The sequence below is a fragment of the Canis aureus genome, chromosome 10, assembly GCF_053574225.1.
Source record: "Canis aureus isolate CA01 chromosome 10, VMU_Caureus_v.1.0, whole genome shotgun sequence".
NCBI lineage: Eukaryota > Metazoa > Chordata > Mammalia > Carnivora > Canidae > Canis > Canis aureus.
In genome coordinates this window covers 70,869,874-70,896,620 of record NC_135620.1, presented here as the reverse complement: position 1 = coordinate 70,896,620, position 26,747 = coordinate 70,869,874, and the positions used below count along the sequence as shown (strand labels likewise).

The window sequence follows — 26,747 nt, the reverse complement described above, 5'->3', positions numbered from 1 at the left end:
CTTCCCCACCCCCATCACCACCGCCACCGCCAGTCCCTTCCCTTTTCTGCAACTGGGCAGGCGAGCCCAGGTTTATCTGCGGGGCTGACCCCTCCCAATAGGGCCGGCAGGAATTTTTGTTGAAAAGATCAACGTTTCCAGATTCCTGCTCTCTTGACATTTGCCCCCACATCTCCTACTGCGGTGGGCTCGCCCCCTTTGGCCCCATGGCCATGCTTGTGGGCGCTTCCTTCCCAGGCAGCTGGAACGATCTCCAGTTTCCAGCAGGAGCTGATCCGATCAAACCAAACCCTCTGGAGTCATCACAGCCCAGTGCGAGGACGCCAGCTTCCCGGAGGCCCAGCACAGAGACATTTTCTGACGAGGTCCTCTGAGCTGCAGGCCTCGCTGAAGAGAAGATGCGGCTTCTCAAGCAGGAAGGCGTTTTGTGGCTGAGTCTAAGTGAAACAGAAGTCGCTTTGTGCACTCTCTCTCTCTCACTCACTCACACACACACACACACACACACACCCCAGAGTAGGGAAACCGTCATTTTCCTTCTCGCCCTCTGACATCAACCACCTTCTCTGTAGCTACAGTTTCTCTGCCCTCAAATTCATCCCTGGCAATGAAAAATGAGCCTCTCCCCCACCCTTGCTGCTGTCTTTCGCCTCACGCCCCCAGAGAAGAGTTTCTTCGTGTGGCAGCTGGTGAAGGTTTTTTTCCACGTCACATGATCCAGGATGCAGGGGGAGAATCCTTCTTGGAACAGAGATGGGCTCAGAACTGAATCAGATGAGGAGAGATAAGGTGTGCTGTGGGAAGACTATATAAGAATGGACCCAGGGCTGCAGCAAGCACTCAACCGAATGGCCCCTTCTCAAGACACAGCCATGCATGTGCCAGCAGGCTCTGTCGCCAGCCACTTGGGAACCACAAGCCGTGGTTATTTCTACTTCACCACCACGGCGCTGGCTCTGTGTCTCATCTTTGCTGTGGCAACCATCATGATGTTGGTAGTTCAGAAGACGGTAAGTGGACTTCTGGTCACCTTTTTTCTGATTTGCGTTCAGTGTTCCCCAGAGAGAAGGGCTTGAGAAAAAAACAAAAAGTAGCTGAGAAGAAGAAAAAGAAGAAGAAGAAGAAAGAAAAAACCAACATCTGGTACATATATCATGTAGAAAGAGGGAGAAAAGAAACAGGAACTCAACTCTCTGAAATAATTTGGCTTTTAAGAGAAAATATGTTCAGCAGTCACCTCAAAAGTTTGCAGACTCACATGGGCCAGAAGAAGAGACAGGAGCTATTAGTATTAAGAAATTAAGATTTAAATTTTTTGCTGGGCCAGAGATGTGTATCTGAGAAGGAAGTGATAAGGAAATCTGATAACAGATTCACACGACTTGTTACCATGTCTTCTTCAAGGTTCTCTATTCTCAGTCCAAACAGTGTTGAGTTCTCCGGGGCCTCCTCTGTTGCCAAGAGCTTTCTCAACAAGGAGCTAGGTTTCAGTGACCCAGGTGTATACGAGAAGGAGCAAGACAGGAGACCAGGCTTAGGTCCTTAGAGCTAATTAAAGCCTACAAGGCAAGTGGAGGCTTCCTCCTGAGCCACTGCTTGGAAGAGTTTAGGATGTCACGAGAAACCCAGAGCACGAGGGCAGAACATAGAAATATTTGTAATGCCTGTTGCCTCTGAGACTGCTCAGAATACTAAAGCTACAAGCAACTATGGGTACCCACTGTAGAGGCAAACATCTCAGGAAATTGGCTTTGTTTGGAGGAAATGGTAAGATTTGTTGCAAAAACAGAAGAGACAAAGGAGGACACTTCTTCATATTTTAGGAAATTGGTGTTTACAGAGAATCTGGCCAGTGTGCATTTTGTAGAAAATACCATATTGGTGGTATATTTCGCTCATGCATTTTTTGAATGAAGAGAAGTTTTTGTTATTTTGGTAATTTGAGAACTTGATCCCCCTCGTGCCCTGCCCTGCCAAGGTGAGAATGTTTCTACTTATTCTTTCAGAGCTCCCGTTTTTCTTACAATCCTGCAAGATTTCCGTTTCCCTGCAGTTGTCTTAGGTTGAATGTTCTATACCTCATGGATTGGTGAATGGAACTAGGCTTTAAGAGATTTGGGTATCTGTTTCTCAAGGGTCACCAGCTTTGAAGTTTAAATGAAGCTTTGAGGCTCATACCTCCATAAAAGTGAAAGAAAACAGAGTTACTAACATTTGATTTAGATCGTAAGGTTTATAAAATGCATCCTTGAATGAGTTCATCCATGTATACTAAGAATAATACTTTTGGAAATATTCTAGGGCATTTTTTTTTTTTGGTAGAGGCTAGATCATTTCTGTAATTCTAATTTGAAGTAAACCAGAAGTATATCATTTTATAGCAATGGCCAAAGAAAAGAAACTGAAGTGGTCTTTAAGAAGTTTCTTTAGTTAAATGTTGCATCTAGAACTACTAGGAAAGAGAAGGAAGGAAGGAAAGGGAAAGAAAATGAAAGGAAAGAAGAAGGGAAGGAAGGTATTGGGGGTGATGGTGAACTCTAAAGCTGGAGAGAGCTCTAGAAGTGTCCTTATGCAATTCCATTCTTTCCAGAAAGGAACTAGAGTGGATCTTTCTGGCCCATTTTTGTATGTGTGGAAAAGCAGGAACAGAAAGGAGAAGGGGCTTGAACTAAGTCATCCTGAGAAAGTGATAGAGTCAAGACTGTGCTCGATTGTTTAATGAGAACAACACTCCCTTTACCTATCAGCCAGCCACAGAAACACTTAGAAATTTTGTTCCTGCTCCTCTTTCGGGAGCTTTATCTTCTTGCGCATCCATTTCCTTGACTCACTTCTCATATGAGGATATGAAAAGATTCACTTCACAATCTGATTATATGGTTTGGTGGGCTGTGGTTTCTTTAGTCTGGGAGATATCAGTTACTTGCTTAAAAGCTAAGGCTTGTCATACTAATTGTGATATTAAATGTGCAGTGTTTTATACTGCACAATAAACTATCATTTCCAATAAATTATTCAGACATTAACTGTCCTAAGAGCTAAGAAGAGTTATCCCCTTGGGTTATCAAGGAAGGCTTTCTGCAGGAAGAGGGAATGCAGGCTGACATTAGGAATTTAGATAAAAGGAAAGACTCTAATAACAGGACCCCTGGTAAAGAAATCAATGGGATAGGCCTGAGAAACTTAAACTCACATCCCAACTATCAAAAAATGGAATGGGTCGGCGGCTACATAGCACTCTGTGTGAGGTTGGAAGGGGGCAGGGATAGAGTACCATGAGAATGGTTTTACAGCCTAAGAGGTCACAGTTCTAGGTAAGAAGCACATGAACAGATAAGTCTTAAAATATAATAAAACAAGATAAGTCATAATATATAATAAGTGATGGAAGGTTGTTACATAGGGTTTTCATGACACCACAAATGAAGGAGACAGAGTGTTTTCCCAGGTTTCAGAAAAACTTCACTGGAGATTGGAATTCCAGACTGGCTTGAGAAATTTGAAGCAGGTGGGGAAGAGAAATCAGAGGAGAGTGCACTCCTGGCCAATGGTACAGAGAGAAGACACAGGGCCTGTAGGAAAAACCAACAAGGATTGCCTTGAGATTTGGCCTGAAGATCAAAAAACTCCAAGGTCAGACTCCTTGTGCGAGGCAAAGGAGAAACTTAGGTTTCAATCTCAAATGTTTATTGGGCATCTTACGTGTTTCTAAGCATTGGGGATACAGCTTGAACAAAGCTAACAAAATTCCTGCTTTTGTGTTGCTTATAGAACTTATCATGTAGTAATGTCTTGAGAGTCCCTGTGGTAGTTTTCCTTAATTTACAGTTAAACCAGTATACTTGTTATAAAATATTCTATTTATATGGTTTAAGAAAAGTAAACAGTAAATAAGGGAAAAGAAATTAAAACTCACTCACACCCTGCCCGCCCAATCACCATTCCCTCTTCCCTAAGGCAACCACCACTAACAGACTCTTCCTTGTCCTTTGAAAAAATACACAGAAATTTGTGTCTCTGCAAATATATAGTACAACATGTCATTATAGTAGACTCATGTTTTTGAACCTTGCTTTATTGACTTGACCGTGTATCTTGGAGTCCCTTCCACACCAACACACGAAAGTCTGTCTCAGTCTTTGGAAGAGTCACATAGTATTGCGTTGTATGACTGCTTCGTAATTTATTTTATCTACCTGGTGAAGGACACTTATATTTTTCTCTAGTCGCTTTACCCACTGTGCACGTCTGCAAGTATATCTGTGGGATAAATTCCTAGTGATGGGAATAGAATGTATATTTTTCGCTTCAATAAATATCATCAGTCAGCCTCAGCAGAGATTATACCAACATACTCTGGAGGCAGTAAAAGTCCTGCTAACAAAGAAACACCTCTTCACATCCATATAGAAAGATAGAAAACTGATTTATTAAGTAAGCACAACAGAGTCCATGCGTATCTGTCAGGATGAAATTTCACAAAATTTGTACAGCAAAACAAATGAAAAACAATAAAATTTGTTTTGTTATGTGACTACCTTCTTATCTCTTCCAGAAACAAAGGGTGATATAAGGAGATGGACTGTCAGGTTGACAGTAGAGGCGTCATTTCAGAAGTCTCTAAAGTCTTCAATCTAAGGGCCAATTCTATAAACCTAGGGACTAGGCTTATCCAGTCCCTGAAGAGATTTATTTACATTCCAAAGGGTTAGAACAAGGGCTCAGGATCCTTAGGTTTTCAAAAAGATCCTTTCTAGAAAGAGAAAGCAGCTGCCTCTTTTCCCTTTATAAGTGAAGGAAATTCCTTTTTTTAAGGACTTTACTACTCTCCACCTCCCCACCTAGAGTGCACTGAGCGTCTGGTTAGGTATAGAGATTGTTGGTGGTAGTCGTATGGTTTTTGGTTTGCTTTTATGTTCAGATACAATATAGGGGTGAGTTGAAATGCCCCATGATGCTTCTCTCTACCCATAGTACTGTCTCAATGCATTCAATTTATCAAGTAAAAAAAAAAAAACCCACTGAAAGTCTTCACAGGGGCAAGCCCTGTGTTAGGGTAGAAAGGGAGGACCCATGTGCATGGGACAGAATGCCCCATTTTCTGGGGATTCTCTAAGCAAGGCCCAAACACCCAAGAGCTCAGGACAGAATGTCACAGAATCCCATAGATGGGAGGGGAGGAAGAGTTTCTGTTTGGGATGAAAGGGGGGGGGGGGCTTGCAGAAGTGCTAGAACAGAAGCTGAGCCTCCTCCAAGAATTAGAAGGATGCCCTAGTCCCAAAGTTTTGTTTTGAAAATTTCAAAACCTACAGAAAAATAGAACATTAAACACCCATATAACCTTTCACCTAAATCAGCCGTATTAACATTTTGTCCTGTTTGTGCTCTTTTTATGTGTATAACAGTAAGGTGCAGACGGCATGGCCTGCAAGTGTCTCAGCCCCCATATCCTCCTTACTGCAATGTCACAGCCAAGAGAGTCAATGTCCATTCAATGATAACATCTAGTAATAATGTACGGTCCATAGAACAATGCCCACTGCCCCCTTGTCCAAAAATATCTTCCTCAGCTCTTGTGCCTTGTTTTGTTTGGGGATCCTGAACCCACACTCAGGTCACACACCACATTTGGTTATGTCCGTTTCAGTCTAGAACATTGCTATTTAAAGAGCGGTTCTGGGAGCTTGTTGGAAATACAGAATCCCAGGCCCCATTCTAGACCCACTCAATAAAAATTTGCTTTTTAACAAGCTCCCTGGGTGACTCATAGGCACACTAAAGTTTGAGAATTGATCATCTGACAATTTCTTCTGCCCTTCGTTGTTTATTTCTTAGGACATTGACTTTTTCAAAGGGTCCAGGCTACTGCACTTGTAGAATTGGCCAAGTTTTGGATTTGGCTTAGTGTTTGTTGTGACTACCTTCAGATGAAACTTTTTTGGCAAGAACAGTCCATAGGCAATGCTACATACTTCTTATTGCAGCACACCTAGAGGCATATGTCAACTTGTCCCATTATTGGTGATGATGTTTAGTTACTTGATTAAGGTGATGACCACTGGTGAGCACTTTTTTCTCTCCTACTAATAATTAATCTGTGGGGTAACACTTTAAAGACACACAAATATCTTTAAGTGGTTTAGGCATTCCTCAATGATCTTTGTCTGAATCAGGAAATGCACCAAGGGATGAAAAATGATGATTGCCTAATCCTATCATTCTTTCTGCATTTATTAACTGGTATTCTTCAGTAGGGAAGAGCTCTCCATTGGAAGGTTGGTGGCAGGTGGAGCTGGGGCAGGGCTTTCCAGGTGAGGCAGAACAGTGAGCAGAGAGAGGCACAGCCCAGAAGAAGGCAAGCCCAGGTGTCAGGAGACGAGTAGCAGGGCCAGAACAGAAGTCAGCCCAGATTGCACAGGGAACAGCAGGAAGTAGAGGTAGCTGGGAAGAAGCATTGACAGAGGTAGATAAGAGAGTAGGACGCTGTGTCCACCAGCAGAGTAGAAAGATTTCTTAAACCCATGTATGAGCCCAGCCTCCTGTAGCCAGCCATTCCCCATTCCTTGGGGAAGGAAGACTTTGGATGTTCTGATTGCCTAATGAATAACGTCTTTCAGCCCTTGCTACTCAAAGTAACATGGCCTGGCAGCACTGGCATCGTCTAAACACTTACTAGAAATGAAAACCCTAAGGATCCACCCCATACCTCCAGAACCAGAGTTAGCATTTTAACAGGATCCCTAGTGGAAAGAGCACTGCTTTAAGCCACTCTGGTCCTTTCAGCACTGCTTTAAGCTATCCAAAAAAAAAAAAAATCTGCCAAAAAAAATTTGTCTTTCTCCTGAAGATTTTCTTTGACTTCCATCTACTTTCTCATTGAGTCTCAGAAGAATTTTCTGCCCCAGCTTCATCCTGCCCTACTCTAGAAAGGAAGCATAGCATGGCATTGAAGAATAGCCTTCCAAGTCAAGACCCTTGATTTGGATCTTTTCCCTGCTATTCACCATTTATAGGACCTTCTGAAATCGCTAAGCCTTCATCAATCACTAACTCTTGGGGTAAAGACCAAATGAAATAAATGCATGGAAAGCATTTAGCCCTGGAGGACTAAGCACCCTCATGAAGTACTTCCTTATGATTGCTCAAAAGTAAGGGAAACATTCCTGGCCAAAAATCTCCATGACCCAGCTTATAAGACAAGGTGAGGCCAGCAAGAAACAGGATATGGAATCTCCCTGGCATATTCCAACCATTAGTTGCCTTTGGCCATTTTCAACCAGAAGGGACATCTTTGATCAAAAGCACAACTGGGAATGCGATTGCTTCCATGCAGCATTGCTCTGTGAAAGGAATGAGTCTTTCAAGGTCTTGGAGCAAATTAAACACATTATCAGGATCAAGAGAATAACCAAAATAGCTATCATTTTTCAAGCACTTGCCAACATGTTATACACAGTATCTTGTTGTGTCTGCAACAAGCCAGTGTAGGGAGGTTGTAAGAAATAGTATCTAGCGGGCAGCCCAGGTGGCTCAGCGGTTTAACACCACCTTCAGCCCGGGGCCTGATCCTGGAGACCCGGGATCGAGTCCCATGTCAGGCTCCCTGCATAGAGCCTGCATCTCCCTCTGCCTGTGTCTCTGCCTCTCTCTCTCTCTCTCTCTCTCTCTCCCATGATAAAATAAATAAAAATCTAAAAAAAAAAAAAAGAAAGAAAGAAATAGTATCTGGGAGGAGTTTGCCTTCCAATCCCAGTGACAAAAGGAAACAGGAAAACAGAGTCGTGGGCAGGCAACATGTTTGGGACTGAGTCATTCCACCTGGGGACAAGCAGGTTAAACGTGATGGTTCCTCCCTCCCTCCACAGAAACATTGTTGGAAATACCCATCAGACACCTGGAGTCTGAAACAAAAGAAGTTCAATGAAGGAAGTACAGCTGATTGTTAGCCATGGAGATAAAGTTTCCTGAGCTACTCAATGGAGCTGAGAATGACAGCCTGGGAGGGTGCATTAGCCTCTGTCCATAGGATGTCCATGTCCATCCTATGCGCAACTGACCTCAAAGCCAAGTTCGCTGAGCAAGATGGTCCATATTTCCCCAGCCAGGACCCAGGTCCCCAGGCAAGACTGGGGAGAGAATGCTAGGACCGGGAGGCACCTTGCCAAAGAGGAGTTGATAGACAGCACTAGATACTGCCTAGGGCATAAACAACTCCCAGAAAATTGTAAAAGTCACATCTCTTTACACCCTGCCTTTCTACAGAATCCTTTCTATAAATGCAAGGATTGCTAAAGAGAGGGGAGAATGAGCGTCTCCTTCCTTGGCTTCCAAAGCTAGCATCTCTATTGGGGCAGTAGAAAGAACACCAGAGGATTTCAATCCAGGATCTGCCACTGACTCACAAGTATCTCAATTTCCTCTTCTACTAAATTAGCTTGATGAACTGAAAGACATCTAGGTTCCTTCTCTGGCTCTGCTTCTCTGAGCTTTTCTACCGTGGGCAGCCAGGGGAGTGAAGGAGACTTCATCCTAGGAGCTCTCCAAAATAGGAAAAATCACACTTCCATCTTGGATGCCCTGGGCTCTGGGTGAAGGTTTAAGCAACAGGATTCTTTCCCGTACTAAGATGTGTTGTTTTGGAAAACAACCTTCAAGTGACAGACAGAGGCCTCCTCTGGCCCCAATATAAATGAGGTCCTCCTCCCAGATACTATTTCTTACAACCATGGCCTACGTTCCGTGGGCCAAGAGCCTCAGCGTCACCTGGGAGCTTGTCAGAAATACAGACTCTCAAGCTCCGGATAAACCAGCAGAATCAGAATTTGCATCTTAATCAGCTCCTCAGGTGATGCACATAACGTGTGTAAAAGTTTGAGAAGGGTTATTTTGAAACTCTTCTTTCATCGTCCTCGCCTCAACTTGGAATTCAATTATATATTTATTTGTATATTTTAAATGACTGCTCTCATGACTAAACCATAAACTCCATGGGACATCTTCCAGTGACTAAAGTGATTCCTGGCACACACCAGACCAGGTGCTCACTCAATATATGCTGGATGTATAAACCCTCTGGCATTTCCCGGACGGCTCGTGGAGGCTGGGATGGCCGCAGTGGTTCTACGCTGCCAGCCTTCTCTCCCTGTCCATGGATGGATATTTTCCTGGGTGACCGATGAATTTAGCCATCTTAGCACCCTATTTAAACATAGATGTTTTCCTCCTATGTGCATTTGCACATCACATCCATTGACGATCATACTTTGTAGCACACTAGCTGTTCCTTAGATTTCGAAATGCTATTTGCAGTCTTGTAGAGCCAACACAGAGGGGAATTTTGTGATGTCAGGTTTTCCTATGAACTGCATGCGTAATTGAGAGACCACAATGCACAACAAAGTTACTTAGATTAAGAGCTTTCAACTAAAGCAATAAAATCATAGACTATTAGAGCCGAGAGGGAAGGACCTTCCAAGCCAAGTTCACTTCCTTTGCCCTGAAAAGCTGACGCCCTGGAGTGTATGCTGACTTCCGCTATCTCCAGAGCAGTGCTATGCCAGGGTTTTGTCTTCGGGAGGCTTCCTCAATTCATTACAACACGCTTGAGCTGGAGAAGAGATCCATTTATGAGAAAATGAGCCCTCGGTGGAAGGCAAAGGAACAGAGCCCCCCATGGAAATGGTGGGATAAAAGGGAAGCTCCAGATGGTTCTAGGTGTTCAGACCGACACTTAGGAAGTAAGATTTGCAGAGCTGCTAACTTCTTGCTCTGGAAGAGGTTGAGGAGTTATTTTCACCCATATCAATGTCACTTCTATCTGGGTCTTTATTAATATTTCAATCCAATGCACTACAGGAGATCCCAATGTGGACAACTCAAAAGAGAAATAAGATACTTTATTCTTTATTGGCAAGACACCTGAGGTGCACCTCCACGGCTGAGGTGGGGAGAAAGGGGAAGGAGGCTCGGGGTGAAGAGGTAAAGAGCAGTGCTCCTTCTGTTACCTACTTGCTCAGAGCACCCCAACAAGACTTCCCTAATAGTATCTCTAATCCCCCAGCCCAGGAGGAGGCCCCCTTTCAGAAGACAAGTCACTTCTATCAACTTCTTACTTACCTGTATAAATATTTATATACATATATTTATGTGTATTAGAGAATAAATAACATAACATGTAATGTGGATTTATAGATACATGATATTCCTTTGAGTTTATATTATATAGTTAAAATTTAGATATGATAATCATATATACATTCATAATAAAGTCACGAAAGCAGGGAGCCTATTTCATTATTTACGGTATCATCACAATGCTTGGCATATAAGCATTCAATTAATTCAGAATTTCCAACCACAGGAAAGATAGAGATGTACCTTCCCAGGTATGTTTGCAGCATATTTTCACTGTTTGATGAATCAAATATGGAAAAAAACCCACATATGTTTATATATTACACTTGCTTGTTCTTTTGTTGACCGAAGGGGGGAAAATATCAAATGTGGAGGTGAAAACAAAAACCCTGGACAGGGCGATGGGTTGCAGATTCTGGTCCCCTGAGCTGCCACAAACTTTTCCTTTTACCCTGCTCAGCCTCCAGTTCCTCGCCTGTGAAATATGGATAGTAAGCCCCTCAAATTGTCTCTCTGATAGGCAAGTTATTGGGCCAAGGGTTGAGAGGAGCCCAGCGTGAACTAGGTCAGTGAATTAATTCTTTTTAACTGAAGAGTCAAATGGAACATGAAGTCTAAATTGCACAGCACTTGGAGGGCAACCGAAATGGAAAAGAAAATGATGAGTTCTTTCCATTCATGACAATCTCACACTGCCTCTTTTTTTCTTTCCTCTCTTCCAGGACTCCATTCCCAACCCACCAGGAAAATTCCCCCTTAAAGGAGGTAAGACCTTGGAATTGGGAGTAAATGTACACTGAATCATATGGCATCACAGTGGGTGAACAGCCAGAAAGATCATAGCAGTGCCCAACAGAAAAGTGGGTGGAGGTGAAGGTGAGGCTGCTCAGAGCTGAGCAGGTGCATCTGGATTCACCCGAGCAGCCTCCCTTGGGTACTCTGGTGGCCGCTGCTCTCCCACTAATGAAGTGGCATAGGCCCTCACATGGACACGGACAGGAATGCAAAGCGCCGTTGTGTTAAAGAGTTTGAAATCTAGAGTCAGGCAAATGTGGGTATGAATCTTGAGTCTACGTACCCCCTGGGAGCCTCAGGCTTTTTTATCTGTAAAATGGGAATAATGCTACCTACTTCACGAACGGATGGGAGAAGCCAATCAGATCTTATCCATAAATTGCTGGGCTTGGCCACCGGCACATAGCAATCATTAAATAACTGGTAGTAGTCAAAATGCCTGATGAAGGTAGGGTTGTAAGAACCAACCTCGTCCTCACCAGGGGGTGAGGACGTTTCCTATCATTGCAGGTACTAGTTAATGCATCGTCTCTCTGAGCCCCAGGGGGGATATGCAGAGTTAGCTTAACACTGAGGATGAAAAACCTTGAGATCATGTGGGGAATGTTTTCCTTGAACAGAAGAGGAAAAGTAAGACCCAATGAAGTGTCATGTCCAAGGTCATGTGGAGCCAAACCCAGAAGCCAGATGTCCTCATGTGTTATCCATTGTTTTTTCCACCCCAGAACATGAACCCACCTCCACCCCGTAAACTTTTGAACCTAGGCAGCATCACAGCGGGATAACCAGACAGCCCAGAGAAAAAAAAAGTTAAAAAGAAAGGGTGAGGGATCCCTGGGTGGCGCAGCGGTTTGGCGCCTGCCTTTGGCCCAGGGCGCGATCCTGGAGACCCGGGATCGAGTCCCACGTCGGGCTCCCGGTGCATGGAGCCTGCTTCTCCCTCTGCCTGTGTCTCTGCCTCTCTCTCTCTCTCTGTGACTATCATAAATAAATAAAAAAAAAAAAAAGAAGAAAGGGTGAGACATCATAGAGCTAGAGACACCAGGGCATCCATGGGCCCGGAGGACACAAGTGTCTGAACACAGCCCCACAAACCAACAGCGTTCCACTTGGAGTTTCCCTCAGGAAGCCTTAGGCATGCCTTTCCTGCTACCTACCACACAGAGAAGGAAAATCCCCAAACAGACAAGCATTCTGGATCTTTCAAGGAAGACTGATAATTACAGCTTCATCAACAGTATGTTAACCCCGCCTGGAATTACTTCACAAGCGACCTCAATTCCCATAAAGCCTCTGTCGTGCAGGGGAAGCCCTTGGCTCTGAAAACCAGAAGGCACAGCTGTGGGTCCACACATCTTTATTTCTAGAATGAGGTGCGAGGCTGGATTTGGCCTACAGGGCAGACAGAAGTTGAGAGCCTTATTATGGAAATAGCACAGGCTCTGGAGTCAGAACATGGGACACACGTTCTCATGGAGCCTTGCAGGAAACCCGGGCACACTGAGTCACTGTCCGTTTTCCTCCTCTGCTCCGTCCATTCCACCACCGCATCCACTCGGGTCTTCCGAGTAAGACCAGAACTTCTCACCTCTTGAGAGAGAGGGAGAGAGGCCGTCTTGGACAGGAACAGGATTCAATGACAAGGGTAGTTCTGATGAGACAATGGGACCCCCTGCCGTTCTGGATCACATGTCCTCTACCTATAGAGCCCAGCCTTCACAGGTGGCCAAGCACCGGGGCTCTCACTGCTGGCTCTGTCCCTATGACGGTTTTCACCAGCCCAGCCTGAAATAGAAAAGAGAAGGACAAGAGAAGGACAAGGACAAGAAGGACAAAAGAGAAGGACAAGCCCTTCTTCCCACGGCCACCTATTTTCAACATAAGGGGCACCCCTCTCCTCTGAGAGCACATCCTTCCCTAAAGCATAAACACGTCCTTCCTTTTACAACCTGAAGCTGCTACGGAGGCAAGTTGAGTTCGCTTGCTTTTTGCCCGAGTGATTTTGTTTTGTTTTGTTTAGTTTTCATGGGCACAACAGACAGAAACCGAAAGCTGCCCGCCCTATATTGGTCACTGAATTTTCATTTGAGGGTAAATTTCTCTGGCCCCTGAAACCCAAAACTGTGGGAGCCATGGACTAGGCCCCTTATCAAATCCCTTCTTATCTTGCCCGTCACTGCGTCAGAGCATGCACTAATCCAAGGCCCACCTCAGTCTACAAGTCAATGTTTCTGCAACCAGGTTTTAGAAATGTTAATAATAATCCCCACCGAGGCTAGGAAACTTTTGTCAGGGATCTTCCCGTGCCTTGTCTGGGTTGCTCTTAGCCTTGATCCTGTAAGCGAGCAACACAGGGATTAGAGTTTCCAGATGGCAGGTGAGAAGCTGAGGTCCAGACCGTCAAAGTGACTTCGCTAAGGTCAGCCAAGGAGCTGATGGCAGAGCAGGGGTCAGCAGCTAGGGCTCCTCTCTGTTCCCTGCATGATGTGCTTCGGCCATGCAATGCGAGCGACCAGCTGCGACGTGCTCCCTGGCTGTCCCCTGTTTGTAATGCACACCCACCTTTCCCTCAACCACAGGCAAACTGTAGACACGGCACTAGGGTGAGGTCAGAAGCTGTATTACCATGGAGCTGTGTTTCTCTGGGCAAGTCTTTCCTCGTCCTAACAGCAAGGTTCCACTAAAATGAAATGAGAGGGGCCTTCCAGCTTGGACACTTCATGATGCTCCGATTCTTTTGTTTAAGGTGTGAATATAGAAGAAAACAAATCTAACCATCACCTTGAGGAAGTCCGTAGCCACAGCCCCCTTCCCCAGTAAGCCCCCCGTAAGCAGATACAGGCAGCACATTGCCCCTTTTAAAAAGCCATTGTGAGACATCTGGCAGAGGGGAGCCACCTCCCAGAAACCCCTGGAGGAAGCTCCAGAGGTAGCATGTGGTTTGTCACTTGGGGGAGGGGGGCGGAGGGGACAAGGGCAGGAGCCAGACACTTTCTAGGGAGCCCTCTGTCATGAGCTAATGCAAACTGTACATCCTCAGCAGGAAGCGGGCCGCAGCCCGGAGTCTGGGAAGCAGAGCCAGGTACACACACACTCAGGTATCAACCCAGGATGACACGTAGCTGCAGGATAACCATTGGAAAACCAGACTTTTTTTTTTTTTTTGTAATGAAAGGATTTCTTAGTCCCAACATAAGCTTCCCATTCTGGCCGGGAGACTGGTCACCAGCAGAATGCCACCTCACACTCATTCCACGGGACTAAGGCCATGGTGGGCCATTCTGGGGGTTCAGCAGGGACTGTGGGCAAGGAAGACCATGGGGAGGAGAACCTGCCCCACATCCTTCTCCTCTCATCTAGAAAATGGAGTTTTTCTATTTGTTTGTTTTTTTAAGATTCTATTTATTTATTCATGAGAGAGGCAGAGACACAGGCAGAGGGAGAAGCAGGCTCCTTGCAGGGAGCCCGATGCGGGACTCGATCCCGGGACCCCAGGGTCACGCCCTAAGTCAATGGCAAACGCTCAACCCCTGAGCCACCCAGGCACCCCTAGAAAATGGGGTTAATAAGGACCCCCCCCACCCGGATCCACCACAAGGGTGACAGGGGACAGCCGACACGACCTTTGTCTCTACCTGGCTGAGCCTACATCCTTGGGACACGAGAGCCACTCTGTTCTTTCATTTCCAAATGAAATGACTCCGCCCCACCCCACAAGGGGTGAGCAAGCAAGGGGGGGGGCTCTGGGGAGAGCCTGGGCTTCCTGCTGCTTCTCCTCACTTCTTATTCTGATTTTCTGCTTCTGCCGCACTTTGACTCTCCCACGCGCCCAGCCGGGTTTGGTGTGACTTAGGGTCCCGGAGAAGGCAGTAGGGCGGTGCATTCCATCCCGGGCCTGCCTTGTAAGACTTCTGTCGCTGCAGCCCCTGGGACTGTCTCGAAGGACAGCCCTCCGCCCTGGGGTTCAGCCCCCGGCCCGCGAGTTCCCCCACTCTCCTCTTACCTAATTGTCCTCCCCAGCCCCAGCCCCTCTCCTCACACACTCTGCCTTTATTTTATAAAACGGGTTTGGCCACCTCGGTGTGTGGGCCTGGGCCTTCCCAACATCCCAACCACTAAATGACAGTCCTTCCCGCACCACAGGATTTCTGTAGACAACTTTTCAGCCGGTTTGTCTTGTCTTCCCCACTACATGTGTACGAGGCTCTAAGGGGGTGAAAACAGCAGACGCCAAGGGGCACCCACCTGTGCCCGGCGCTGGGCTGTGCTCAGACTCCCCCGGCAGTCCTCACAACATGCCCCAAGGATCTTACTCTCCCGGGTGACGGGGACCGAATCTGGAGCACAGAGAGGTTACTGACTTGCCCAAGCTTGCACAGCTGGTAAGAAATGGGGCAAGACCTCAAGATCCAGGCTGAGTCACCTTGGAGCACTCTTGCTTCTCCTGGACAATGTTGCCAGATGCTCAGTAAAACACCGCTGTGGTCCCTCCAGTTGGTTGTCCAAGGCTGGGCACACTTCCAACCCTATGGCTTCCTGGGCACCCGCTCCCACAGCTCTTTGCTTTCTTGTTCTGGAGCTCTGCAGCGGTGGGGGGGGGCGTAAACAGCCCGTGGCAGGGGGTCTGGCCTCCAAAAGTAAGCCCTAGCTTTGAGGTTGAGGCATCATGAGGCCGGAGGACTCCTTGTCGGCCTTTCCTGAGAATGTCATGGGGCCCCAGGTTCCTGGAGGTCCCGAGGTGGGGGAGGGGGGACCAGTGGACAGACCACATGTGGGTTCTGCAGCCCCTTTGGCACATTCTTGGGCCTCCTCTGAGCACCTTCTCCCGAATCCAGTACCCAGCTGGAGACAGGGGGGCGCAAAGACAGAGAACCAGGTTGGACTTTGGAATACCCACTTTCCCATCCTGGGACTTGAAACAATGCATTCTCCCTCTCGGGGGCTGGAGTTTCCTACTGTCTAAAATATCAAGAGTGAGGGGAGCAAGCCAGACGGCCTGACCCTGGCGCGGATCTTGCTTCGAGTATGACACTCCTGGGATTAGACAAGGGGACCGCTTAACCGTCCTGGCAATCTAGGATTGCCCTCTCCACTCCCTCTGCCCAAAAGAAAATGTGGGCATTAAACAAGCTCAAGTAAGGTTGGCTCTCCACCGTACCTAGTGAACCCGCCCACAGACAGGCAATATCCCTGCTGTCGTGTGGCCGTGTGCGATCCAGAGGCCGCAGCCCCACCGGGACGCCACGCTGGCAGCAGCAGAGGCAGGTAGCGAAGGAGCAGCCCCCGCACCCCCAGAACAGCTGAAAGCAGCAGAGCCCTCACTTCTATCCGATAGATTGTTCTGGTTCTCCATTGCCCAATTCAACAGTTGCCATGTGCCTTTTTTTTTTTTTTTTTTGGACTTTTCCCAGCAAGAGGGAGTACTTCTTCTGCTCAGGGGGCAAATTGCTTTTCAGATAGTCACAGGCCTTAAAGAGCCTATTTGCTTCTCCATGTGCTTTAAACACACGCAAAGCCCACTTTTACACTGACTTTCTCTTAAGGCAGAGCTAACAGGAGTCCGGAATCTCTCCACAAGAAATAAGCTAGAAAAACAGGCCACTCAGAATTAAGTGGAATAGAGTCCTGCAGGGGCCATCCAGAGTGCCAAAGCAACCCGTTTGTAATCCGCGTCCCCCGCTGCCAGGGAAAGGGACGGAGGGAAAAAGAGACGGGAGCAGAGGAAAACATACTCAGATCGCTGAGAAACATATTAAAATTTATACTTGAAGTTAGCACACACAAGCTGCAGGTCTCTAAATCTAGAAGAAATCCCCATCTTTCCAATACATCAGGGAAGGAAAAAGGAGAGAAAGAGAGGCAGGGGAAGGAAGGAGGGACAGAGGGAGAAAAGGAAGGACAGAGAGAGAAAGCGGAATGTGGATGATGTATTTCACTCAATCTTCTGGATGCCGCCTGCGTTGGCTTGAATTTCTACAGGCCCAGCAGCACGAGCCCTGGACCTGGGAATGGGAGCCAACCATCACCTAGCATCTTTTGGGTGCTGGGCACCAAGCTGGTTGCTAGGTATTATCCCATCTGACCTTCCAGAAATTCTTCAAGGAAGATTGTTACTATCCTCACTTTGGGGAGGATTCAAAGAGGCTGGGTGACTTACGCAAAGCCACACAACTCAGTGAAGTTGCAGAGATAGAACGTGAACCCAAGCTTGTTTGATCCTAAGCCTGACTTCCTAAGTGTGTATCATACCTCAGCATCTAGAATAGCTAGGAGGTTTAAAAAAAAAATACTTAAAATGTTAGCAGCTTTTACCATGTAAAATCAGATTCACTTTGCCTTTTGAATTATATACTTTATATGCTTCTTAACTATCCCCGATAATATCAATTCCACCTGCATTTAGATTAAGTGAATTCCAAAAAGTCAGATCGTCAGATAGGTTTATCTTACATACTGCAACAGCTCAGGATTGAGAAGACTCCAACATTCTAAAAAAGCTGTCAAGAAATTCAAGTGAATTCCAGCTTGACCTCAATTTGTACCTACTGGTCATGTTCTATGTGCTTAACACTGAGCACACGGGGATGAGTATTTTCCCCAAGTGCTGTTTGTAAATCCAGAGTCACCTTGTTGTCCTTTGTTTAACAAATAACCCATCTTGGAGTCCTTCCACCACTAGTTGGCTTTGTGGCATCGAGGGAATGGTCAAGTTGAAGACAGCTCAAATGACCCTTAGGTTGAGGATTCACTTTAATTCCCAATTCTACTGATAATGGAGCGACTGTCCCCTAGATGTCACTGTTGGGACTCTCCTGGATATTCCACCAGAGGAAGGGATTGCCAGGACCTTGGTAGATACCATCATTAAGATAATTCCTCTGCTTCTTGAATGGCTTAAAATATTTTCAACAGTTGGAAGGAGCATTCTACACACACTTCCGGAAGCCATCAGGTGGCCTCAAACATTCATGCACATAGTTGAGAAACTTCAATCTATCAGACAATGCCCTGAACTTTGCTTTTCTGAGCATTTCTTCAGCCAGCTGGCTCTGCTAGGTGGCATGGCTAAGCTGTCTACTATAAGATGGAAAATGGGAGTAGGGGAGGAGGGGGATACTATTTCCTGAATATCTCCTCTAAGCCACATGCTATATTGGCTACTTTACATCCATTGCATCTTTGCAACAACCATTCATTTGGGTTGATTATTATCATGTGAATGTATAGGTATGCACTAACTGGGGGTCAGTAAGGAGAAGTGACAGCTAAAAGCCTTGACCAGAGCCCAGGTGCTCTTTTTTAAAAGATATATTGTGTCTGTCTTGTCCTAATACCAACCTGGAAGGTACCTGGCACTCTTACCACATACCATCTGGCCAGAATGGTTGGTGTGGTTTGTTTTGCCACCTTGGGCATTGTTGCATCTTGATGGAAGCCTAATCAAGGTGTATGACTTATGACTTGGCAGGGTTCGGCACATGGTCCTGAAGTCACCTGCTGGCATTCTTCTGCAAGAGGAAGCCAGAAGGCTCATTAGTGCTCTTTTCCCAGCACCTCCAGCTGTCTCGTCAGTTTTTAGTCCAGTGTGTATGGCGACTGCAAACACACTTCATCCTACATTTAACCCTCCCTCCTCCATGGAAAGACTAATGGAAGACAGAGCCCTGGACTAAGAGTCAGGAGACATTTGCTCTGGACCCAGCTCTACCACTAATCTATAGTGACATCTTGGGCCAGACCTTCAGTTCCTCTGGGTTCAGTGTCCCCACTCATAGAACAGGGTCTTGGTTAAGTTGGCATCAAAGGCCCTTTCAAGTCCCACATCTTGAGATCCCAAGGCAAGAGCCAGTCTTTAGGTTGCCATTATGCTGATTTCTAAAACATGCTGTTTTCTTTTTTTTAAGATTTTATTTATTTGAGATAGAGAGAGAGAGAGCATGAGTGGGGTGGGAGGGGCAGAGGGAGAAACAGACAACCCCCGCCCCCGAGCAGGGAGCCCAACCCAGGACCCAGAGATCATGACATGATCTGAGCTGAAGGCAGCTACTTAACCGACTGAGCCACCCCGGTGCCCCTAGAACATGATCTATTCAACTACTTAAGCAACATTTCTCTCTCCCTAGCTCTCCTGTGAAACTGGACAAGAGGGTTTCATTGGCACATACTCCTCTCCAGTCTTCCAAACAATGCCCAGAAAAGTTTCATGATCCTAGAGGAGGCCAAGTCTAGGCTTATAAATCTTGCCCATATAAAGGCCTTGGTCCTTAGAAAAATTCAGAGTACTTAAGTTGATTGAAAGATAGAATACCCCCATAGAAGAGGTAAGGTGTTCAGACTCTAGTCTACCTCTGTCGCTAATTCAGGGGTGACCTAGGGCTAGTCGGCCATGAGGGTAACACTGGGGAGCACATGTGTTATATGTTTACCAAGACTGGACCATGTAACCTCTCAAGGAACTTCCATTTCTACAAACCATGCAAATTCTCATAGAATCAGGCTGCTCATAACTTAGATTGTCCCCAGATCTAAAATGTCCTCTTCTACCACTGCAAGTGTCTAGAAATCTAAATGTGTGAAGATAGTCTCCTAGATGGGATAGAGCAACATGCCCACTAAGACAGACAGTTGGAACGGGGACTGACTTTCCCCCTGCTGCAGCAAGCCTGGCCACGTATAGCTGAGTCTACACGGCCTGCTACAATAAACTACAAGGGCCCCTTTAGATTATCAAATCCCCACTGCTTTTCATCTATCTAAGGACACTAGGGCCCAGAGAGGGGAAATTCCCAGATTCTAACTCCCATGCCGTCAACTCAGCCATGACTTGCAAACAGTTCTTATTTCCGCCACCTGAGCAGTCAGTTCTTCAAACTAAGACCCACCCCCCTCCTGCCCCAGACATCGAATTCATCTGGGAAATGAATGCAACAGGGGTGTTTTGCTCCCCTACTCCCAGCATTCAAAAATTCCAGGGACATCAGAGGGTTCCAGCTGCAGGTAGCACTACCTATTTGTAAATCACTCCTTCCTGTCTTCATAACCAAAAAAGAAAGTCATATCATGGACACACAGGGTGATGACACATGGCTGGCGAAATGCCCATCTGGCTCTTGATAAGAGCCTCATGACCCTCAAAACAGCCCAGCGCATGTTTGAATAGCACTAACTGGTCAAATATTTGGGCTGTGTGTGTCCTTAGAGAAGGTCTTACCATTGCCTCATTTGAGAAATGGGGACAAGGGCAATGTCAGTTATGAGCTGAGTGCGTCACCTCTTCAAACTTCCACATAAAGCCTTGGTGTCTGGGCCCCACCGAGCAGACTGCACCACCTTCCTGCTGACAGCCTGTCAGATGTGAAGGGCCAACAACCATGCCCTCTTCCAGGCTCCTCTCCACATTCAACTGCCCCCTTCCACCCACAGCTTCTCCAGTGTCCCTTTCCCAGGCCCTTTCCTTCAGGAAGTTCCAGCAACACCATTCTCAGAGAGGGTTGCCCATGTTTTTCCTTTTGCTTGAAATCATCTAAAAGTTTCTTAAAGAAAAACTAAAGTACACCTTGCCATTTGACTTCAGGAAACACAAATGCTTCAGAATGAGTGTTATGTTGGTTGGGTTTTTTTTCCGTCCTTGGGTTTCTCAGAATTACAGCTGAGGTCAACCAACCAAACATACAAAGACCAAAGGGGAAAGAAAAAACAGAATGTGTATGTGTGAGAGGCAAGCCCCAGCTTGTACTTCTCTAGCCACCTGTTTACAGAAGCTCACCTGACAGATGCCACCACAAGTGACATGATGTGAGGGGGCCTCCAGCCAATGAGCAGAGCCTGTTCTTGGCATGATGTGTTGGCCTCGGCCCAGGGCATGAGTCTTGTCCTCTCCTTTAATCTAAGCTAACCTGAAGAACTATGGGAAAATGAGGCTGAGTGTTATTCCAGCCCTAAGGGGAAAGGCAAGACGAGCATCCCCATTCACCTCATTCATACCAGAACCCACCTGACCTCCATGGAGGGAAGTAAGAGGGAGAGACTGGATGATTCAATTCAACAAACATTTACAGAGCATCTCCCGCCCTGAGCAGTGGGGATATATAAATAGTTGTCTCTGCCCTGAGGGTTCACAGTCTAATGGAGGAGGCAAATAGGCAAACAGAAGGAAGGTCAGAGATGACTTCAAGGCCATGCTTTAAGTAAGGAATAACTTTCCCAGTGCAAGGGGGATTCCAGGTGGTGAGGCAAATTAACATGTGTGTTTGGAGGCACCACAGCTCCCAAACACCAATACAACCATCAGTAACCGGCCCTGGGCATTCAAGTCAGACAGCCTGAGTTTGAATCTCACTCTACCACTGACTAGCTGTGCAAACGTGAATGAGTAATTAACCTTTTAAAGCCTCGGCTTCCTTACGTACAAGACAGAAATCACTGTAGTACCTTTCTCATGCGGTGGTTGTAGGAATTAAGTGAAAGACTGGATGCAGCATGCTTCACAGAGTACCTGGGAAATCGCCATCCCTCAGTATGTATCAGCTCTTATTATTGTCTGCACTATTGCTACTACTATCGGGATCAAGACCACAAGGGAAAGAGGGATGGTGGAGGTGAGACTGGAGAATGCAGGAGGGACAGAAGAGTAGGGACCAAGAACACCTGTGGAGGATCTTGGCCCCAATCCAGCAGGCACAGTAAGGTCAGAAAGGGACTCCCAGCAGAGAAGAGACACGGCTAGGTATGCCTCGCTGCATTTTTTTTTTTTCTGATTCAATGTTTCACATCCCCAAAAAAGGGGACGCTGGCCAGGGGGACTCTCCTAACAGCACTCACAGTGCATTAGAAAATAAGCAGCCCTCATGTTGTAACTGATTCTAACACCTCAAGAGTGAGGGCTGTGGCTGAAACAGGCAGGACAAGAATGCCAGGTAAAGAGATGGGATCAAAAGAATGGCAGCTGGCCTACCAGCCCTCATCACCAAGGAGACCTTTGGGCCAGAGCATCTTTATGGGTTGAGGGCAGACAAGGATGAAAACTGCCCCCTGGTTCTGCAGGGGTTGCTGAGAGCAGTGAGCTTGTTCAGACAGCAGAGGGAACTGTTCACTTAACTTCCAACCTCTTCAAGGCTCCACGGGGAAGTGAGGAAGGCCAGGAGGCATTTCCTCAGGCCTGGAGCAGACAGGCAAACGGGGGGATATCGTAAGCCCAACAGATACCCCTCGGAGATCCAGTGAGCAAACACATCAGAGTGTGGCTGCTTCAACTGAACAGGCCCATGGCTGCCTAGACTCTGATGGATGGATTGAATGGTCACTGTGATGCCATCATCAAAGAGATCTCCCAGTTTTATAGATAGGAAACCAACATCCAAAGAGAAGAAGGAATTTACCCAGAGTAAGTTGAATTCATGAGTCACTACAGGAAATGTATAACTTGGTTCTTCGCATATAAAATTGTTTTTATAATAAGAAGCTGCTAAGCCAGCATCACCGGTGAATATATTAAAAATATTTTTATTTCGTAAATACCATAATGACATAAACACTGTCTTTTTCCCCTGCCAAGGAAGCTCCAGATAGCAGCCTTCCTGCTTAGATCTCTATAATCCTATATCCTCTTAAAATTGAGCACAGGAATGTATTTATCTCCACTGTCCAGTGAATGGCTTTGTGGAGGAAAACTGGTGCCTGGAATCAGATAGACATGGGGGTGAATCTCAACGTTACCACCAACTTGCTTGACCTCGTATCATTGACTCTATCTAGGCATCAGTTATTCAGAGAACTAGATCAGCAGAAATATGTAAAAGTGCACATATTAGTATCTGGTGCACTCTCAAAGGGAAGATAGCAGTAATTACTATTAGTACTATCATTCTGAGCACCACTGCCTGGCTGAGTGATGTGGGACAATATACTTAATCTGTCTGGTCCCCAGGCTTCTTTCCACCTGTAAAAGGAACTTAATACCATTCTCATAGAGTTGCTGCAAGGATTAAGTGAAGTAGATAAAGGAACAAGAAGGGCACCTGGCACATATGGGCGCTCAGGTCATATTTGGTTTTCTTCCCCCAACTTCTACTCTTTTATAAAAGCCAAGTGGAAGTAACTAATTTAAAGAATCCTAAAGTACTTGATGGCAAAATTAGAAATAAACAGGCTTCCTTTTAGGCCCCCAAATGGAAACAGAACACACTAACTGCCTCCATCAAAGGGTCATGGAAAAAGATCTGGTGTCTCCAAGTCCCCAGAGCAGAGAAAGACATTTAATGTGTGGCCTCCTTTTTTTTTTTTTTAGGGAATTGCTCAGAGGACATCTCATGTATACTGGAAAAGGCTCCATTCAAGAAGTCATGGGCCTACCTCCAAGGTCAGTAACTGAATCCAGAAACTCTAGCCATATGAGGGCCACTTCCTATGGCCCTTCTGAAGCTTCCAAGCCAGAGATCACGAGTAGAAGCCCATGGCCAAATATGACCTGCAGATGTGGTCTGTAGCCTGCATGCATATTTTTTATAATTTGAATTTCAAGACCTTAGGAGGAAAGGGGAGGAAGCCACAAGACCTCTCCCCTCTCAGCCTTCTTCACTCTTTTGTGTTGCCAACCTGGCCTCTGAAGGCATTTGTGTCTGATCCCCAAGCACCCTCTCTATTCAGTCACCTACAAATCTGGGGCCAAGGAAAAGCAAGTCTGCTTTTCCTCATGAAAGAGAAGCAGGCTCTTGGTCTCTGCCTCTGTCCAGTTATTCACAAGGAAAACATAAAATTGCCTTGTCCCCAGATTGACAGCTTAATGACCGTGCTTGCACACGGCCTATTTGCATATTGCAGTCTGCTTCAGGTAAGAGGCCCCTTATAAAGGAAACAATACAAGGCACTTACACTGGGAAAGCCGAGATATAGAGAGGATGGCCAAGATTCTCTGAATAGCCATTCTGCCCATTTTAAAAATTCAATTTTGCTGCTAGATTAGTTCTCTCTCTTCAATTGAATTGCAATGAGGTTTAAAGAGAAGGCATGGAAGCAATTAAAACGAAGGCCAGCTTTCCAGTTCTGAAAGGCACCCTGACTAATCAGTGCTGATTTTCACTTGTTAGGACTCAGAGAGACTTGGCTTTCCACAGGAACATGTCGGCTCACAGGGTCGGCCAATCCTCTGCTTCTCTAAAAATCCCAGCTGGGAAGAGCCCCTTAGTGTACACTTGTACAGTTATGCCTGGCTGCCCTTTTGAAGAGAGAAAGACATTTAAAAATTGAGACAAGAAATTGTTAAAGGATCCATCTTCATGTGAAAATCAACAGATTCTCCTGCACATCTTAATGCCTAATTTGGTTATTAATTGAATAAAACTAAATAAATACCATATTTCGGATACTTTATGCAATGTCTACCAAAGAGCAATCCCTTAGTGATAAAGCTTTGATTGAATGATTGAATGAATGAATGAATGAATGAATGGTCCAGAACTTGTGGGGACTATAGTCCAGGATCTCATGGTCTGAAAAGGGAAATAGAATAATTATAACAATAACAGAATACTATAAGGTAACACATAAGTAGAAAATGATTCTATACGAGGTAGCGGTCCATTACCATGTGTGCTCTGGCCCTCCAGCTTTAAGCATTAGAGAAAAGGAAGAGGGGTGGTTTTGCACCTGTGCCTTGAATATTAAGCAGCACCTAGAATGAGTAATATGGAAGATATTCCAGATGGTTGGAATATCAGGCAATGTTATAGAAAATACAGATCTTGAGTGGGAAACCTTGAATAAAAATTTCACATTTTGCAATCTGCACCTGAAATATGTCCAATAATTCTGTCTTTTTGTCCTTCTCTCCCCAGTGTCCAAGCATATAAACAAATCCAAGTTATCTTGGAACAAAGATGGTATTGTCCGTGGAGTCAGATATCAGGATGGGAATCTGGTAATCCAGTTCCCAGGTTGGTATGTCATCATTTGCCAACTGCAATTTCTAGTAAAATGCCCAGAACATTCTGTTGACCTGAAGTTGGAGCTTCTCATCAACAAAGATGTCAAAAAGCAGACGCTGGTTACAGTGTGTGAGTCTGGAGCGCAAACCAAGAACATATACCAAAATCTCTCTCAGTTCTTGCTGGAGCACCTCCAGGTCAACAGCACCATATCAGTCAAGGTGGATAAATTCCAGTATGTGGATACAAACACCTTTCCTCTTGAGAATGTGTTGTCTATCTTCTTATATAGTAGTTCAGACTGAACCATTTCTTCTGGCCTTCAGGAAGAAAGCAACTCTCTGCCATACAGTACTTCATCCATCCAAACACTTGGGGAAAAAGAAAACTCTAGACCAAGACTGAAACCACAATGGGTATTAAATAATATGCTTCTCCTCTGTCTCTTGGGAAGATACGGGTCCAGGGTTTAAAAAAAAAAAAAACAGTTTTGAGTGAAATGTCTTTCAAATAGAAGGCAGAGAAGCAAGGCAGTATGGTGGGAAAAGCCCCACATGGGTATCAGAAGGGATGGATTTATCCCCTGGCCCATCCACTAACTCACTGTACAACCTGGAGCTACTCCTTTCCCCTCCCTGGAACTCTGGATCCATAACTAAAAAAATGAAGGGGCTGGATTTGAATCTCTCCAAAATCTCTTCCAACTCAGAAGACCAGGATCTTTCACCCCAGATCTGCCAACTAAGATTCCAAGTGGTGTTCTAGAAGCCCTCAACCAAAGGAAAGGCCCTCAACTCACTCCAGTGTAAATCCAATGATATGTTAGGATCTGGCTGCATGTCACCTCAACAGAGTCAGAATTTGGGGATGAGGTTCAGTGTAAACGGTGGGATGTGAACTGTGGGATCTAAAATGTATAAAAGAAAGGACTGTCCAACTGATCATCCAAAATCTAAAAAGCCTCCTGGTATTTGGAAAACCATCTGACCAGGCTTGACTCCATTCAAGTTCAGACTGACAATACATCAACAACAGACAGCTTTCATTTCCTGTAGGGAAGGGCTGTGCATTCAGCAAGCACTCCATCAGCATGCTGATGGTAGTGCGGTGGTCATGGTAATGCGGCCATTTGGTCAGGGATCAGCTACTTTCATTTCTCACATGATCTCTCTCTGCTCCCTGCTTCAAATGTCTCTCAGGAAATCATTTCAGTGGAGGGTTATTAAGGCCCCAAAATGTTGTTGATAAATGATGATGACCCTGCAAATGGTGAAGACTTCTGAGCAATGGAAACCTCCTCTCCTGACTTGGGTAGCCATGAGATTTCTCTAGCTACACCAACCTGCCTTGACATCTGTCCTTTTACAAAGGAGCACCTTACCTGTATAAAAGGACCATTGCCCTTGAAGTATAAAGCTCCAGAGTTTATACTTCAGAAGCAAAAGGGACCCTCAACTGCCATGCATAAGAAGGGAATAAAATTTGCATTTTTTCTCAAAAAAGGAGGAGGGAAAAGAAAAATGTAGGAAATCAGGAAGGTTTGTCAGAGAAAGACTATAAAAAATTTAAAAAGAAGAAAAGAAAAAAAACAGCAGTGTTGGTATGGATGAGAAGGACTTGGGAAAATAAAATAACTAGGGGAAAAATTGAAGTCATTTGCTGAGCAGTGTGCTATGTCAACCTCCTCCGAGGTCTCCTCTATGAAATATTCAGTAAAGTCTACATTTCTCCTAATGCTTTCTATGACTAGATTCTTTGGGAGGAGCGGGCATTGGAAGAAGTGTTCAATTCAGCAAACTAAGTATATAGTAAACACAGAAACAGGTTTTGAGGACCCCAAACTAACAAGTAAGGGAGCGCTGGCATTTGAGTTATACCCTAACTCTGAAGGACAAA

General features: G+C 45.6%; 1 protein-coding gene across 1 annotated transcript; it reads left to right on the top strand.

Annotated features, from left to right (window-relative positions):
* Window positions 1–458: 458 nt before the first annotated feature.
* TNFSF8 (TNF superfamily member 8) lies at window positions 459–26,585 on the top strand. The gene is made up of 4 exons (XM_077913067.1): window positions 459–1,010; window positions 10,857–10,899; window positions 23,216–23,287; window positions 24,762–26,585. Exons 1-4 carry the CDS (start codon window positions 816–818, stop codon window positions 25,154–25,156), a joined length of 705 nt encoding a protein of 234 aa, XP_077769193.1. The 5' UTR covers window positions 459–815; the 3' UTR covers window positions 25,157–26,585.
* Window positions 26,586–26,747: the final 162 nt, after the last annotated feature.

Excerpts from the sequence above, each read along its gene's own strand:
- TNFSF8 (XM_077913067.1), top strand. The coding sequence starts at position 816 with ATGGACCCAGGGCTGCAGCAAGCACTCAACCGAATGGCCCCTTCTCAA. Across the intron at positions 1,011-10,856 it reads TGTTGGTAGTTCAGAAGACG|GACTCCATTCCCAACCCACC; the intron begins GTAAGTGGACTT and ends CCTCTCTTCCAG. Across the intron at positions 23,288-24,761 it reads GTCATGGGCCTACCTCCAAG|TGTCCAAGCATATAAACAAA; the intron begins GTCAGTAACTGA and ends TTCTCTCCCCAG.